Source organism: Prionailurus bengalensis, chromosome A1, assembly GCF_016509475.1.
Source record: "Prionailurus bengalensis isolate Pbe53 chromosome A1, Fcat_Pben_1.1_paternal_pri, whole genome shotgun sequence".
In the NCBI taxonomy this organism is placed as follows: Eukaryota; Metazoa; Chordata; class Mammalia; order Carnivora; family Felidae; genus Prionailurus; species Prionailurus bengalensis.
In genome coordinates this window covers 29,683,436-29,700,408 of record NC_057343.1, presented here as the reverse complement: position 1 = coordinate 29,700,408, position 16,973 = coordinate 29,683,436, and the positions used below count along the sequence as shown (strand labels likewise).

The 16,973-nt window shown below is 40.8% G+C and overlaps 1 protein-coding gene across 4 annotated transcripts in view; it reads left to right on the top strand.

Annotated features, from left to right (window-relative positions):
* Nucleotides 1–16,715, top strand: part of CNMD (chondromodulin) — a 34,353-nt gene extending 17,638 nt beyond the window's left edge. Inside the window, exons 5-8 of one of the 4 annotated variants that reach the window (XR_006297363.1) lie at nt 145–298; nt 10,774–10,940; nt 14,736–15,034; nt 16,697–16,715. Coding sequence is in view for 3 of the 4 variants with exons in the window: in XM_043579980.1 (XP_043435915.1) it covers nt 145–298; nt 10,774–10,940; nt 14,736–14,951 (537 nt within the window). In the remaining variant the exon portion in view is untranslated. Of the gene's footprint in view, nt 1–144; nt 299–10,773; nt 10,941–13,410; nt 13,486–14,735; nt 15,285–16,696 lie in introns of those variants that run through there. The other 3 variants (XM_043579988.1, XM_043579980.1, XM_043579996.1) reach the window with 3 other exon arrangements.
* The last annotated feature ends 258 nt before the right edge of the window (nt 16,716–16,973 follow it).

The window sequence follows — 16,973 nt, the reverse complement described above, 5'->3', positions numbered from 1 at the left end:
CACAGCTCACAGCCCCTCACACACACTCACAATTCTCATTAAGTTTTTAGTAGGCGAAATAATGTTTTACCAGCACGTGACTCTTAATACACATGTTTCACAGTCCACTCTGCTCAATGCATTTCGTTTTTACTGAACTTACAGGAAGGCAAGATCATGCCAGTCAAGTATGAAGAAAATTCTCTTATCTGGGTGGCTGTCGACCAGCCCGTGAAGGACAACAGCTTCTTGAGTTCTAAGGTCTTAGAACTCTGTGGTGACCTTCCTATCTTCTGGCTTAAGCCAACATACCCAAAAGGTAACATTTTAAATTCTTTTAGTGCTGCTGCTATGTTTCCTGAGCCCCTCCACAGGCCTGAGCATATAACAAGGAAGACTTATCAGGACGCAAGTCACAGTGTCTCAGTAATTGGCAAGAGAGATCAAAGAGAAGGAAGGTGACAACCATGAATGTTTTAGGGAAGGGACTGAGTGGCAGGGTTAACAGGAAGCAGATCAGGGAGACTCACCATCACTGCATCATCTGCCATTTTTATTTATGAGACTCCCCCTTCTTTCTGCTCTGCTCCTTAATCTAAGTTGTTTGCACTTTCCAATTTTACATGTTTTTTATTCCGAGGGCAGAGAATCAAGGGCCTAAGAGGCTGTCAGACTACTGAATCTTTATTATACTCATACCTAGAATTATGAGGCAGCCAAAAGCTGCTGTGGCCATAGGCTGAGATTCTTCAAGTTCAGGGCTTGAGCATCGGCTCCTAAGTCCGCTGAAAAGAAATGAAGAAGGGCCCCTGGTTGGAGCATACCTTTGAGCCATCAGTGGGTGAAGGGCAGGTGAGCCCCGAGGGCCAAGTTTCTCCGTCCCCAGGGCACCTTCACTCTTCACTGCCACCAGTCACCCCACTGGCCCCCCAAAGGCCTACTCAGTAGTTCTGGCTCAAGTGTGGGAAAAGGGCCTTTCTCTCAACACAGCTGAGGTATACTGTTTTCTGAAAGATTTTATTGGACACAGAGAGAGCAGCATGGAAATAAAATACAGGCATTAAGACCACCAGGCTTAGGAGGGGGAGATGGGCAGTTATTTTTGAAAGGGTGTGGTTACAATTCCGCAAAACTGAAGAAGTTATGGAAACAGACGTTTGCACAGCAATGTGAATGCACTCAACTGTACAATCATAAAAATGGCTAAAATGGTAAATTTTGATGTATATGTTACCATAATTAAAAAAAAAAAAAAAAAAAAAACACAAAACCTGACCAGGTTTAGAAAGTTCAGGCTTCCGGTTCTGCCAGGGCTAATTTATTCCTCTGGGTCACAAATATTATGTCCCAAAGCTCGGATAAGATGGTTCCTTTCTGGCCCAGGCAAAGCAAATAGGATTCAATTGTTAAGCCACTGGAAGGAGAGTTGAGAAGGATCCTGAGGCCACAGGCATGAGCAGTGTCTGTCACCCCCTAGAGGCCAGAGAGGGGGCGGCCAAATGGACGGTCACTTTTGCCCTCCCTGTTCTTGCTCCAGGGGGTGCTGGCAACTCACAATTCTGTGGCCGTTTGCCAAGGTCTAGCTTTCGATTGCTCACCTCCATCCACACGGAATGGGCTTCTTGCTTCCCACCCCCAGGAACTACTCCTCCAATACCTGTCACTTTGCCGCGTCGGAGCCTCAGGCGATGCTCCCAAGTAGAGCTCTCTCTAATCACTTCCCGTTCGTGAGGACAAGCCTCTTACCCAGTGAGTTCGTTCATTTGTTGGAAAAACATTTTTTGAAGGCTTATTGCGTGCCATTTACTTGTGCCGGGTCATTGGGATGCACTGAACAGAAGTTTACATTGTAGCAAGCGAACACGCCGTTACGAAAACCTAACAGAGCAGGGCAAAGAGGGCGGGGGTGGCCGTGCGAAGGCGGTGCTGGTCTGGCTGACTGAGCGCTTTCACCCTTTGGGAAAGAGCGCGTTCCCTACCTCTGAGATGGAGCTTGGCCCCTCACAGCCCACAGGCAGGACCACCTCTTAAGTAGTCAATCATCACCAGACCCATCCCAGAATTACATGTTATGCACAACACCAGAAAAGCGGAAATGCCCCCGGCGATGAAAAGGTTTAAGTAACTGTTGGTACAGTCACGGGGCGGATTATACACATTAAAGATGAAGGATTTTTTTTTTCAGTCTTTCATAAATGTCACATTTAACAATAAAATCAAGAAAGTAAACCCCCTCTGAGGATGTCGGTCCCAACCACCTAATTCTAAAAAAAGCTCCCCAGGGGCACCTGGGTGGCTCAGCCGGTTAAGCGTCTGACTTGGGCTCAGGTCATGATCTCACAGTCTGTGAGTTCGAGCCCCGCATCAGGCTCTGTGCTGACAGCTCAGGGCCTGGAGCCTGCTTCGGATTCTGTGTCTCCCTCTCTCTCTGCCCCTCCCCTGCTCATGCTCTCTGTCTCAAAAATAAACAAAAACACGAAAAAAACAAAAACAAACTCCCCAACTCCAGCAACCTCTGTCTTGGATCTTTAAGCTGGCAGGTCACAGAGCTGTATTATCAAGAGACAATGGTGGCTGGGCAAGGTCACAGGGAAGGGTGAGGGTCGCTGAGCGCTGGCTTTGTGCCAGCCATTGTGCTACAGCTTTCTATTTTGTCCTCAGTTACTTTTTGCCAACAACTGTCCTAGTAACTACAAATAGTCCCATTTTATAGATGAAGAAACCAAGGTTCACAGAAATTAAACAGCTTGCCTGAGGTCATTCAGTTAGTTAAAAGAAGTGGTATTGAGATTTGAATCCAGGTCTCCCTGATGCCTCTCCAACCATGTACTCAGAAACCCAGAAGCTGTCTATGGAAGTTCTCCATGGCTCTAAAGCACATCTAAGTTCTCAGAAATAATACAGCATGCTATAATCATCATTACCTAACATTTGAGTGCTTATTATATGCCAAATGCTATAGTAAAACCCTTAGGCACAACTCTATCTTCTGTCACCATTCGGTGAATTAGATACATGATCTCCGTTTTACAGATGAAGAAAGTCAGACTCCGAGAGACACCAAAGCCCACATTGGGTGGTTACTTTCCATGTCTGTTATTCAGCAACCATGGGACCCATGTGGCTGTGTGATCAACTAGAGCACTGGGCTGGGAGCCAGAGAAGGTCACGTTTGGCTCCTGTCTCTGCCACCCATTCTGTGATCTTGGCCAAGTCACTTGGTCTTTCTGAGCCTCGATGCCCTCACATATAAAAGTTACTGCCTTTTCTATCCCACCCATAGGATTTTTAAAAGAATCAACTAAGACAACAAATCTCCTAAAAATTGTAAAGCTTTATACATATATAGTCAACCTGCTAAGAACACAGAGGGCTGGAGTGCCTGGCTGGCTCAGCTGGTAAAGCATGTGAATCTAGATATCTGCTTGGGGAGTTCCAGCCCCATGCCAGGCGTGGAGCTTACTTAAAAACAAACAAACAGCAAGGAGTCATGATGGTGGAACAGCATGGAAGTTTTTTTTTGCGTCTCACGTCCATGAAATACAGCCAAATCAACACAAATCAACCAAATCCTGATTTGAGGATCACACAACAATCTGCACAACCTGAACCACAGAATTCAGCAGGTACGCGGCGCGGAAAGGTAAAGTGAGGGAGAGAGAAGCTGAGGAGGGCAGGGAGCTGTTTTTTCTTGTGGAGAGAGGATGGAGATGGGGGGAGGGGGGGGAAGTATGGGAAAAGTACATCCCCCGCCCCCCCCCCCCCAAAGCAGCTGTAGAGAAAGCGGAAAAGTGGAAACAGCTGCAGGGACCGAACAAAACAGGCAGAAAGGAGAAAGGCGAGGGTTTAAATTCCATTAAGACTCTATAAAGAGGGGGAGCACAGTCTGAAACTCCACAGCTCGTTACCTGGAGAAGCTCTGGTGGGAAGGGCGAATCCCCAGGAGCAGAGTGAAGTCCAGGGGTTCTCAGGCCACGGGCAGAGGCAGTTTCCCTGCTGGGAGGACATTTGGTAGAATCTGTAGCCACCCCAGCAGACCCCGGAGAACAACCACATTCGCTGCTTCTGGAACAGGACGTTAAGGGTGAAGCCTGGTGCCAGATGCATGTTGGGATTTTCCATATCCCTAAAACGCTGCTACACGATGGCGTGAACCTTTTCTGGGGTGGGCTGGCACCCAGCCAGTCTCTGGGCATTGGCAGCAGCAGGGTCCCACAAACGTTCCTGGGTGCGGGCAGCACCTGGCCATTGCTCAGTGAGACCCTCCCCCAGAGGATCTGAGCAGGTCAAAGTCGTAGTCCCTCAGAAGTGAGGGGTTGGGAAACACAGCTGCATCTGAGAGGGAGCCACACCGTAGGAGGGACGTGCCGCCTTTAACCTGATGGCTTGGTCACGAACAATGTAAAAGCGGGGAGTGGACGGAAGCTGGAGACAAAGGACGGGTGTGCAACAGCTGATCGGAGAGAATGGAGTTTGGATAGTAGAGACTGGGCAACTGGATGACGCCATTTTCACCCTTCCCGCGCATGCGCATACGGACCAACGAGCGCGGCAACAATCCACCCCAGTAAACTAAACAGCGCCATCTAGTGGAGAATAGAGCCATTACACTAAGCCCCGCCCAACTGAGCCAACCTCGCTCTTCAGGAACACCTCAAGTTTCTCAGCCTGCTTAGTTTGCAGACTATAAAGCGCTTCAGAGTTTGACTTCTAGGGGAGAACGATGTAATTTCAATTCTATTTCAGTCTGTTTGCTGGTCCATCTATCACTTTTTTTTCTTTTTCTTGAATACAGAAAGAAAAAATTTATTTTCATTTTCAATTTTTATTAAAATTATTTTTCTACTATATTTTTTACTTTTTTGTAAATTTTTCAAATTCTATTTTACTTCCATCATTTCATTTTATTCTACTTCATTGTATTTTTTCAAATTTTCAAATATTTTCCTCCCCCTAATCTATCAAGCTCCTTTCAACACTCAGACTAAAACACATCTAGGATCTAGCATGATTTATTTGACTTTTGTGTGTATGTGTGTTGTTTTTAATTTTTTAATTTTAATTTTTTTACTTTAATTCCTTTTCTTCCTTCAAAATGATGAAACAAAGGAATTCACCCCAAAAGAAAGAGCAGGAAGAAACAACAGGCAGGAACTTAATCAACACAGATACAAGCAAGATATCTGAACCAGAATTTAGAATCACAATAAGAGTACTTCTGGGGTCGAAAATAGATTAGAATCCCTTTCTGCAGAGATAAAAGAAGTAAAAGCTAGTCAGGATGAAATAAAAAATGCTATAACTGAGCTGCAATCTCGAATGGATGCCACGGTGGCCATGGTGGCAAAGATGGATGAGGCAGAGCAGCCAATCAGCGATATAGAGGACAAACTACTGGAGAATAATGAAGCAGAAAAAAAGAGCAGACAAAGCAAAAGAGCACGGTTTAAGAATTAGGGAAATCAGTGACTGATTAAAAAGGAACAGCATCAGAATCATAAGGGTCCCAGAGATGAAGACAGAGAAAAAGGGGTGGAAGGTTTATATGAACAAATCATAGCAGAAAACTTTCCTAACCTGGGGAAAGACACAGACATCAAAATACAGGAAGCACAGAGGTCTCCCATTAGATTCAACAAAAACCGACCATCAACAAGGCATATCATAGTCAAATTCACAAAATACTCAGGCAAGGAAAGACTCATGAAAGCAGAAAGAGAAAAAAAAGTATGTAACCTACAAGGGAAGACAGATCAGGTTCAGAGCAGACCTATCCACAGAAACTTGGCAGGCCAGAAAGGGGTGGCAGGATATATTCAATGTGCTGAATCAGAAAAATATTCAGCCAAGAATTCTTTATCCAGCAAGGCTGTCATTCTAAATAGAAGGTGACATAAAAGTTTCCCAAACAACAATTAAAGGAGTTCGTGACCACTAAACAAGCCCTCCAATAAATTTTAAGGAGGACTCTCTGAAGGGAGAAAAGACGAGAAAAAAAAAGACCAAAAGCAACAAGACTAGAAAGGACCAGAGAACACCACCAGAACCTCCAACTTACAAGCAACATAATTGCAATAAATTCATATCTCTCAGTACTCACTCTAAATGGCAATGGACTAAATGCTCCAATCAAAAGACATGGGGTAACTGAATGGATAAGAAAACATGATCCATAAATATGCTGTTTACAAGAGACCCACTTCAGACCTAAAGACACCTTCAGATTGAAAGTAAGGGGATGGAGAACCATCTATAGTGCTAATGGTAGACAAAAGAAAGCCAGAGTAGCCATACTTATATCAGACAATCTAGACTTTAAAATAAAGACTGTAACAAGAGATGAAGAAGGGCTTTATATCATAACTAAGGTGTCTATCCACCAAGAAGGCCTAACAATTGCAAACATTTACGTTCCAAATGTGGCAGCACCCAAATACATATAAATCAGTTAATCACAAACATAAAGAAACTCATTGATAATAATACCATAATAGTAGGGGACTTCAACACCCCACTTACAGCAATGGACAGATCATCTAAAGAGAAAATCGACCAGGAAACAATGGCTTTGAATGACACACTGGACCAGACGGACTTAACAGATATATTCAGAACATTTCATCCTAAAGCAGCAGAATACACATTCTTCTCCAGTGCACATGGAAAGTTCTCCAGAATAGATCACATACTGAGACACACATCAGCCCTCAACAAGTACAAAAAGAACGAGTTCATACCGTGCATATTTTCAGACCACAATGCTATGAAACTCGAAATCAACCACAAGAAAAAATTTGGAAAGGTAATAAATACTTGGAGACTAAAGACCATCCTACTAAATAATGAATGGGCCAACCAAGAAGTTAAAAGGAAACTAAAAAGTACATGGAAGCCAATGAAAATGATAACACCACAGCCCAAAACCTCTGGGTTGCAGCAAAAGCAGTCATAAGAAGGAAGTATATAGCAATCCAGGCCTTCCAAAAGAAGGAAGAAAGGTCTCAGATACACGACCTAACCTTACACTTTAAAGAGCTGGAAAAAGAACAGCAAATAAAACCCCAAACGAGCAGAAGACAGGAAATAATAAAGATCAGAGCAGAAATCAATGCTATTGAAACCAAAAAACCCCCAGCAGAACAGATCAATGAAACCAGAAGCTGGTTCTTTGAAATAATTAACCAAACTGATAAACCCCTAGCCAGTTTTATCAAAAAGTAAAGGACCCAAATAAATAAAATCAAGAATGAAAGAGGAGATCACAACCAACACAGCAAAAATACAAACAATAATAAGAGAATATTAAAATCAATTATACGCCAATAAGGTGGGCAATCTGAAAGAAATGGACAAATTCCTAGAAACATATACACTACCAAGGCTGAAAGAGGAAGAAATAGAAAATTTGAACAGACCCATAACCAGTAAAGAAATTGAATTAGTAATCAAAAATCTCCCAAAAAACGAGAGTCCAGGGCCAGATGGCTTTCCAGGGGAATTCTACCAAACATTTAAAGAAGAGTTAACACCTATTCTCTTGAAGCTGTTTCAAAAAATAGAAATGGATAGAAAACTTCCCAACTCTTTCTATGAAGTCAGCATTACCTTGATTCCAAAACCAGACAAAGACCCCACTAAAAAGGAGAACTATAAACCAATTTTCCTGATGAACATGGATGCAAAAATCCTCAACAAGATATTATTAGCCAACTAGATCTAACAATACATTAAAAAAAAATATTCACCACGACCAAGCGGGATTTATACCTGGGATGCAGGGCTGATTCAATATCCACGAAACAATCAATGTGATTCATCACATCAGTAAAAGATAGGACAAGAAGCACACGATCTTCTCAACAGATGCAGAGAAAGCATTTGACAAAATACAGCATCCTTTCTTGATAAAATCCTCAAGAAAGGGATAGAAGGATCATATCTCAAGATCATAAAAGCCATATATCAAAGACCCAATGCTTATATCATCCTCAATGGGAAAAACTGAGAACTTTCCCCTTAAGGTCAGAAACAAGACAGGGATGTCCACTCTCGCCACTATTATTCAACATAGTTTGGAAGTCTTAGCCTCAGGAATCAGACAACACAAAGAAATAAAAGGCATCAAAATCGGCCAGGAGTTCAAATTTTCACTCTTCGCAGATGACATGATACTCTATATGGAAAACCCAAAAGACTCCACCAAAAACTGCTAGAACTGATCCATGTCAGCAAAGTCGCAGGATATAAAATCAATGCACAGAAATCAGTTGCATTCCCATATGTCAATAATGAAGCAACAGAAAGGGAAATCAAGGAATCGATCCCATTTACAATTGTACCAAAAACCATAAAATAGCTAGGAATAAATCTAACCAAAGAGGTGAAAAATCTATACACAGAAAACTATAGAAAGCTTATGAAAGAAATTGAAGAAAACACACACACACACACACACACACACACACACACACACACACACAAATGGAAAAATATTCCATGCTCCTGGATAGGAACAATATCGTTTAGATGCCAATACTAACCAAGCAGTCTACATATTCAACGCAATCCCTATTAAAATAACACCAGCATTCTTCACAGAGCTAGAACAAACAATCCTAAAATGTGTATGGAACCAGAAAAGACCCCGAATAGCCAAAGCAATCTTGAAAAAGAAAACCAAAGCTGGAGGCATCACAATCCCGAACTTTAAGGTGTATTACAAAGTTGTAATCATCAAGACAGTATGGTACTGGTGTAAAAACAGACACTCAGATCAATGGAACAGAATAGAGAACCCAGAAATAGACCCACAAACGTATGGCCAACTCATCTTTGACAAGGCAGGAAAGAATATCCAATGGAATAAAGACAATCTCTTCAGCAAGTGGTGTGGGAAAACTGGACAGCGACATGCAGAAAAATGAACCTGGACCACTTTCTTACACCATACACAAAAATAAACTCAAAATGGATGAAAGACCTCAACGTAAGACAGGAAGCCATCAAAATCCCTGAGGAGAAAGCAGGCAAAAACCTCTTTGACCTTGGCCGCAGCAACTTCTTACTCAACACGTCTCCCGGAGGCAAGGGCAAAAATGAACTATGGGACCTCATCAAAATAAAAGCTTCTGCACAGCAAAGGAAACAATCAGCAAAACTAAAAGGCAACTGATGGAATGGGAGAAGATATTTGCAAATGACGTATCAGACAAAGGGTTAGTATCCAAAATCTATAAAGAACTTATCAAACTCAACACCCAGAAAACAAATAATCCAGCGAAGAAATGGGCAAAAACATGAATAGACACTTCTCCAAGGAAAACATCCAGATGGCCGACACGTTAAAAAATGCTCACCATCACTCATCACCAGGGAAATACAAATCAAAACCACAATGAGATGCCACCTCATACCTGTCAGAATGTCTAACATTAACAACTCAGACAACAGATGTTGGCGGGGATGCAGAGAAAGTGGATCTCTTTTGCACTGATGGTGGGAATGCAAATTTGTGCAGCTACTCTGGAAAACAGAATGCAGGTTCCTCAAAAAATTAAAAATAGAACTACCCTGTGACCCAGCAATTGCACTACTAGGTATTTATCCAAGGGATACAGGTATATTGTTTCAAAGGGGCATATGCACCCCAATGTTTATAGCAGCACTATCAACAATAGCCAAAGTATGGAAAGACCCCAAATGTCCATTGATGGATGAATGGATAAAGATGTGGGGTGTGTGTGTATGTGTGTGTTTATATACATACACACAATGGAGTATTACTCGGCAATCAAAAAGAATGAAATCTTGCCATTTGCAGCTATGTGGATGGAACTAGAGGGTATTATGCTAAGCAAAATTAGAGAAAGACAAATACCATATGACTTCACTCATATGAGGACTTTAAGATACAAAAGATGAACATAAAGGAAGGGAAGAAAAAATAATATAAAAACAGGGAGGGGGACAAAACATGAGACTCTTAAATATGGAGAACAAACAGGGTTACTGGAGTGGTTGCGGGGGGGGCGGGGTTAATGGGTAAGGGGCATTAAGGAATCTACTCCTGAAATCACTGTTGCACTATATGCTAACTTGGATGCAAGTTTAAAAAACAAATAAAAATAAATAAAGACAAAAAATGCACAGGGCTGAAAGTTAACAGAATACCTGTTCACCAGTGGTTTCAATGGATACAGGTTGACTTTTTTCATACAATCACAAGTGTGGAGGGAGGTTTCTGGCATTATCAGCTACTCAGCTATATCACAAGGCTCTTTATATCTTACCATTTTGCTACCCATCGCGTACTGGTTTATCATCCTTGTGCCTATCCCTTCTGGTCACAAATTGGCTCTCATAACCCACATATATGTATGCTCAAGAAAAGAAGACAAGACAGAGAAAGCTGTACCAGTCCTCTTTTACCAAGAAAGCAAAAGCTTTCCCAGAAACTGTGCCAATATATTCTGCTTACGTCTCACTGGCCCAAAATGTTTCATCTGGTCTCTCTTACTTTCTCAGTGCCTATAGTAGAGGTAAGTGAAGAAGGATTGAGAATGGATTTTCGTCAGCTACCTTAGAATACCTGTCTCAGGACTGTAAAACCAAATTCTGGTCATCTGTTTGTTTACTAACCCAAGACTCTGAAATATGCTTTATTATTTTAAAAATCATCAATACAAATTTCCATATTTAGTCCAATGTTTTTGATGTCCATTTATGCTTCTACCCTGATACAGTACTTCCTTAATTATCCAAATAAATGGATTAACTTAGTTTTGTTTTTTGCAGAAATCCAGAGAGAAAGAAGAGAGTTGGTAAGAAAAATTGTTACAACTACCACAAGGAGACCACCTAGTGCACCACGGGGCAACCCAGGCCCTAGAGAACCAAATAATGAAACCAGACCCAGTGTTCAAGAGGATTCAGAACCCTTCAATCCAGACAACCCTTACCATGTACGTACTGATGTTTTCGTGACATGCTCAGACAAATCCGTTGAACATAACATTGAAGTGGCAGTATGTCTACTTGAACTTTCAAATAAATGAGGGTAAGATTACACTGAAGCATGGTCTCTGTAGTGTGAGATCCAGATTGTTTGTAACCCTTACTCAAAGTTGTTTTCTGTGCTCTCCTTTTTTTGAGTCACAGGCAAATCCATAAAGACAAATTCATATCAGGAATTTGATTATTCAAAAAATGTTTCTAAGAATGTGCCCTAGAGACAACATCCAGAAAGAAAGTATTCTCTTTCTCCCTTCTTATCCACTTTATTCATCCATTCAACATTTTTGAGAACTTGCTCTTTTCCAGGCCTTGTGCACACAGCCAGGAGATAACTTCTGCCCTCGGGAGCTCTCAGTCCAGGAGGGAGACAGACTCATACACAGATAAAACACCTTAGTCTGAAACACTGGGAACCGGTGTTTATAAGGATGAAACTAATGTCCTAAAAATTTCCAATCTTCAATAAAATATTATTTACCATTACTATACTCTGAAGGGAGTAAAAGTAGAGTAGTAAATTTTTGTAACTAATTTTTTAATTGAAAAAATACATGCATATATATATATTTTTTAAGTATAAAGGATATACAATGAAATGTGTTTCTCTTCCACCTCAGACACCTTCCCCAGAGCAATGTATTAACAATAGCTATTTGCCCAATTTCTTTGTATAAGAAAGTGTACCACACATTTTTAACACAAAAGAGCATACAATACTTCTGTACCTTGCTTTCTTTCCAGTTACAATACAGTATTTTGGAGACTGGTCTGTATCTTCTACATACATCTACATCATTCATTTTATTACTTTTTATTATTTTTTAAAAGTTTTTATTATTTTGAGAGAGAGAGAATGAGCAGGAGAGGAGCTGAGAGATAGGGAGACAGAGGATCCCAAGTGGGGCCCAACATGGGACTTGATCTTACCAATCAAGAGATCATGACCTGAGCCAAAATCAAGAGTCAGACACTTAGCCAACTGAGCCACCCATGTGCCCCAAATTCTTTTAATTTGGAAAAAAAAAAATTTAGAGCAAGCAGGGAAAGGGGAAGAGGGAGGGAGACAGAGAGAGAGAGAGAGAGAGAGGGGAGAGAGAGAGAGAGAGAGAGAGAGAGAGAGAGAGAGAGAGAGAGAGACACTCTTAAGCAAGCTCCACACTCAATGCAGAGCCCGGTGAGAGGCTTGATCCCATGACCCTAGGATCATGACCTGAGCTGGAATCAAGAGTTGGGTTATTCAGCCGAGCCAACCAGGCACCCCTTGCCTCATTCATTTAAATGGCTGCATCATAGTCCATTGTGTGGATGGATAGATGCACAGAAATTTAACTAGTTCTACTTTGATGGACATGTAAATTATTTCCCTATCTTTTGTTCTTATACTCTTAATAGTATACAACCTTGTACATGTCCTATAGGCTTATGGGAAGGAGTAAATGAGGTAATGCAGGTGAAGTTCTTAGCACAGTGCTTGGCACAGTAGGCATGAACTTGCTCAACGTTAATTACTAGTCTTATTATGCCTCTTGTACACATGTGGGAATGTATTTTCAGTATAAATACTGATGTATGGGTTGATTGGGTCAAAGGAGATGAGAAAATTACTTTAATGGGAGGATGCCAAATTGTTTCCCAAGGAATTATGCCAGCTACATATCTTCACGTGGTAAAGAGAGGGACTAATTTATTTTCAAACTTTAAAAAAATCTTCACCAGTCTCTTGGCTGTAAAAATGTATCTTCTCATTGTTTTAGCTCGCCTGTCTTTAATTATGTGTAAGGTTGAGCATCTTTTCATAGACAGGCAATTAATTTGCATATTTTTCCTATCTAGCCTATTCAGTCCTTATTTTCTAGTCTATCATTTTAGATTAATAAATTTTAGAATGATTTAGAGCAAAATGTATTTTTTAAATAACCCACGGCCTATTGGAAAATTCAGGACACCATAGTACTTCATTCCCTGAAGCTCAAATAATAAAAAAGAAATAAAATCTGAGTAGGCCAACAGAAAATTTAATATAGTTTATTCCCCAGGTAGCTGGGCTAGCTAAATCTGGTTCAGGCGACGAGTGCATCAGCCCCGTCACAGAAGGGCAGGATGTGACTCTGTCTGCCTTGCCTCCAGACTTGAGTGATCCAAATTCCTTGAAAACTCCAATTGTATCAGTTTTTTCCTTTTATCTCATGCTCAGGTTTAAGCAGAAACATCTCCCCATGACCTCAATCCTTCACAAGTTTCTTTAAGGAAATATCCTTGGAGAGGAAGTATCTTTGAGAGATCCTCCCAGCTTTTAAATCCTAACACACCTTTGTTCAACTATTAGATGAGGAAATGCCACAACCAACAGGCTTTTGACTCCCCCTGCCCTGGAAGAGTCAGCTACAATCAATTAATTAGGTGGTTTTCTTTTTGCAGTCCCTGATGAACCCAGTTCAAGAAATAAGAGAAACAAATGAGAAGAGCCTGAAGAATTAAAAAAAAAAAAAAAAAAGGTTTAAGAGAGTAAGACAAATATTTTCATGACAAAATTTGAACATAGGGTATATCAAATGGTGTTAAGGAATTGTTAATTTTGTTAGGTACGGTAATGGCAGTGTAGCTGTGTAGGGAAAATATTGTTTTGGAGGTGCATTCTAATGTATTTGTGGGTGAAATGTCATAATACCTTCAATTCTAAGGTCACTTCCAAATTTAAAATACTTCGGAAAAGAAAAAGCCAAGCAAATCTGACAAAAGGTTAACAGCTATGAAAACTAGATGATGTTTGGTACACAGTTTTCTCCACTTTCCAGTGTTTGATATACTGTAAAATAGTAAAAAGTACCCTCCCTTCCCCCCAAAAAAATTCAAGACTTTTTTGTATACCAGAAGAGGTGATAGGCTTGCTAGGTTCACTCAGCTCAAGCCTAACCTATGTTTGGTGCTGCATCTGCCCAAATTCAGTGGAGACTTCAACTGAATCAAGAACATACATTAAGGGCTTTTTGGCAATGTAATTCAATACTATATTACACAATCTGTACCCCTAGAAATCCATGAACAGGAAAACCAGATACATAAATTTGGCAGAGGGCAAGTTGCTTCTAGTTCTGTGAGCTCTTCAGCAGTGAAAATGGGAACTCTGCAGGTGATTTTTACTCCATCCATGATTTTATGTAATTATAATAATGGCACATAGAAATTAGAAAGTCAAGTTTAAGGTCTTGAATTTTTCCATATTTTATGGTGCCTTTTCCTGAGTGTTACAGACCCCTTATGTGGAAATGAAGGCAGAATCTAAAGACGTCAGCGTTTTCAGCTAGTGCAGTTAGAATAGCAATCTGTTGGCTTAGCAATGAGTTTCAAAAGATGCTCCAAGAGTGTGGAGGCCATCAGTACAAAATGGCACTAGTGTTCCACTAAAATTAGCAGTGGCAGAAATGCCACTCTTGAATCATGCTTTCCTTTTTGTTAGTCTATTTAAAACGAGGCACTACTGAGTTACGGTTCATTAAAGGTATGGAGAAACCTCATGACATTAAAAAAAAAAAAAAATCAAAACCACCTTCCTGCCAGTGACAGATGGAGGTTGAGTTTTTAGAAGGAATTCTGAATTATCAGGTTAGAAGACTGAAAAACTTCTTACGGAAAGTGATACTTATTTCTTGTACCAGTGAAATATTCAGGATCTTATTTTAAAATAATGTGCATGCTATCGAATTCTCGTTATGAAGAAAAGACAATTACCTTTTATTTCACAGCAGCAGGAAGGGGAAGGCATGACATTCGACCCTAGACTGGATCATGAAGGAATCTGCTGCATAGAATGTAGGCGGAGCTACACTCATTGCCAGAAGATCTGTGAGCCCCTGGGGGGCTACTATCCGTGGCCCTACAACTATCAAGGTTGCCGCTCCGCCTGCCGAGTTGTCATGCCATGCAGCTGGTGGGTGGCCCGCATCCTGGGCATGGTGTGAAATCACTCCATACAGCAGGTGCTGAAACATGAGAACTAACTCAAGAGACCACCAGAGTGTGAGGCATCTTCATGCTGAAGGGACCACAAAGTATTTTATATTCAATTTGAATGATGTTATTCAAGACACTTTTAACAGAATCTCTCAATTGCTTCATAGAAAAACTTTATCCAGAATGTGCAAATGTACTGAAAAGGGTAAAGTAAAAAATGCCGTAACAATTCTTTTATTACTTGTTTTTTATTTGCTTTGCATTCCCTATAAAGTCTGCTTATAAGACTAACTTCCCAAGCTACTTTGAAATAAACATGAAAAATCATTTACAATGTCAAAGATCTCAATTGTACACTTGTTCCTTTTAATCAAGTTGCTAAAATAATTAAGTTTTGGTTGTTATTTATGCAGAATTCCTCCCTTGTTTTTTTAAATTTATTATTTAGATAGAGAGCGAGCAAGTGTGAGCAGGCAGTGGGGCGAGAGCAAGAGTGAGAATGAATCTCAAGGAGGCTCCACACTCAGCATGGAGCCCCACACAGGCCTTGACCCCATGACCCTGATCCTGGGATCATCACCTGAGCCAAAATCAGGAGTCAGACACTCATCCGATCGAGCCACCCAGGTGCCCTTCCTCCACTGTTCTTAACGTTTACTGTTCTTCCCAGTCTTGCAACTGTGCCCCAAAGTTCCCACATAAAAACACAAACAAAAAAGTAAGACAGGACTTATAATGTAATTTACCTGAGAGCAAACATTATAAAGTTCAAAGTGGCAGCTCACAGAAAATGTGTTATTTATAGTTTGTGCTGCTATGTGATTAATAGGTGGGTGCCCTATGTTAGGAGTCACCTCATACGAAAGAGCATTAGGATAAAGAAGGAAAATGAAGTCAAAGATAAATCAGACTTGTGGGGAAGGACTTTCACTGACATTCTGAAAAGCAGGTCTTCATACCCTTTCCAATCTGTTTTCAGTAAGTGGTCACTGCGCATGAAGCAGCAGAGTGATTTCTATCTTTGTAGTACAAATCAGGCTGTTGATGTAGTCCAATTACCAATAAGCTACTCTCATAGTAATAGGACTCACAGTACTGCTTGGCAGATCTGGCTGAGAGGAATGGCTTATTTATTTAAAATGACATAAAGTCTCTCAGGATCAAGGACTGTCTTTACAAACTGAAATACTAGCTCAGAAAAATGAACAGGTATCTCATATTTTTGACATTTGAGTTCTGAATCCCAGTTTGAAAAATAGAGAGCTTTCTTAAGGAAAATAAAAGTTTTCCAAAACAATATAAGGATAGAGAGATGACAAAAACGTCCTCATACCATGATCTCACCACAGTCCCATATTCTAAATAAACCTTATTACTGTACATCTGATGTTTGCCAGTTTAAGTTGGTAAAGGTTTACAGTCTCTTAAACCTAGTTATCAGATGAATGCTCATATACCTGCATCTAATGGAATATACAGCAAGTTAGGTCTCTGCAGGAGAAAGATATGAAGTAAAGACACACGCTCAACTGTAGGTAATGGTCAAACAGTTCTCAGGCAGCAGCTACCTCTGGCACAGATAGGAATTTTACATGTTTAGTCTTTCAAGTGGTTGTTACCCTATTAACTAAGTAAATATGTGTCAATGGTTCTGCCTACCATCTCCAACCTCACTGTCCAGCAACCTGTACTTGGTTCTACAACTAAATTAAAAAAGGAAAACAAAAACAAAAAAACAAAGACTCTGTGATCCCAGCCCGGAAGAGCTTGTGGTCTTATGAGAGACAGATAATCAGGACTCCATACGCGAAAGGCCTTGACAAAGATTGGGAGAACTGGGCTTCTCGGAGGAAGAAAATACCTTTGTGAGGTCTTCAAGGATGAGCAGGAATTAGCAAGGTAAAGAAGACAGAGGAAAGGCATTCTTCTGGGCAGAGGGAGGAGTTCAGTAAAGTCAGAGGTGTGAAGATGCATGAGTCAATCAGAAGAACTGAGCATTCGGGTTGATGCAGAACATATTAAGATGGATG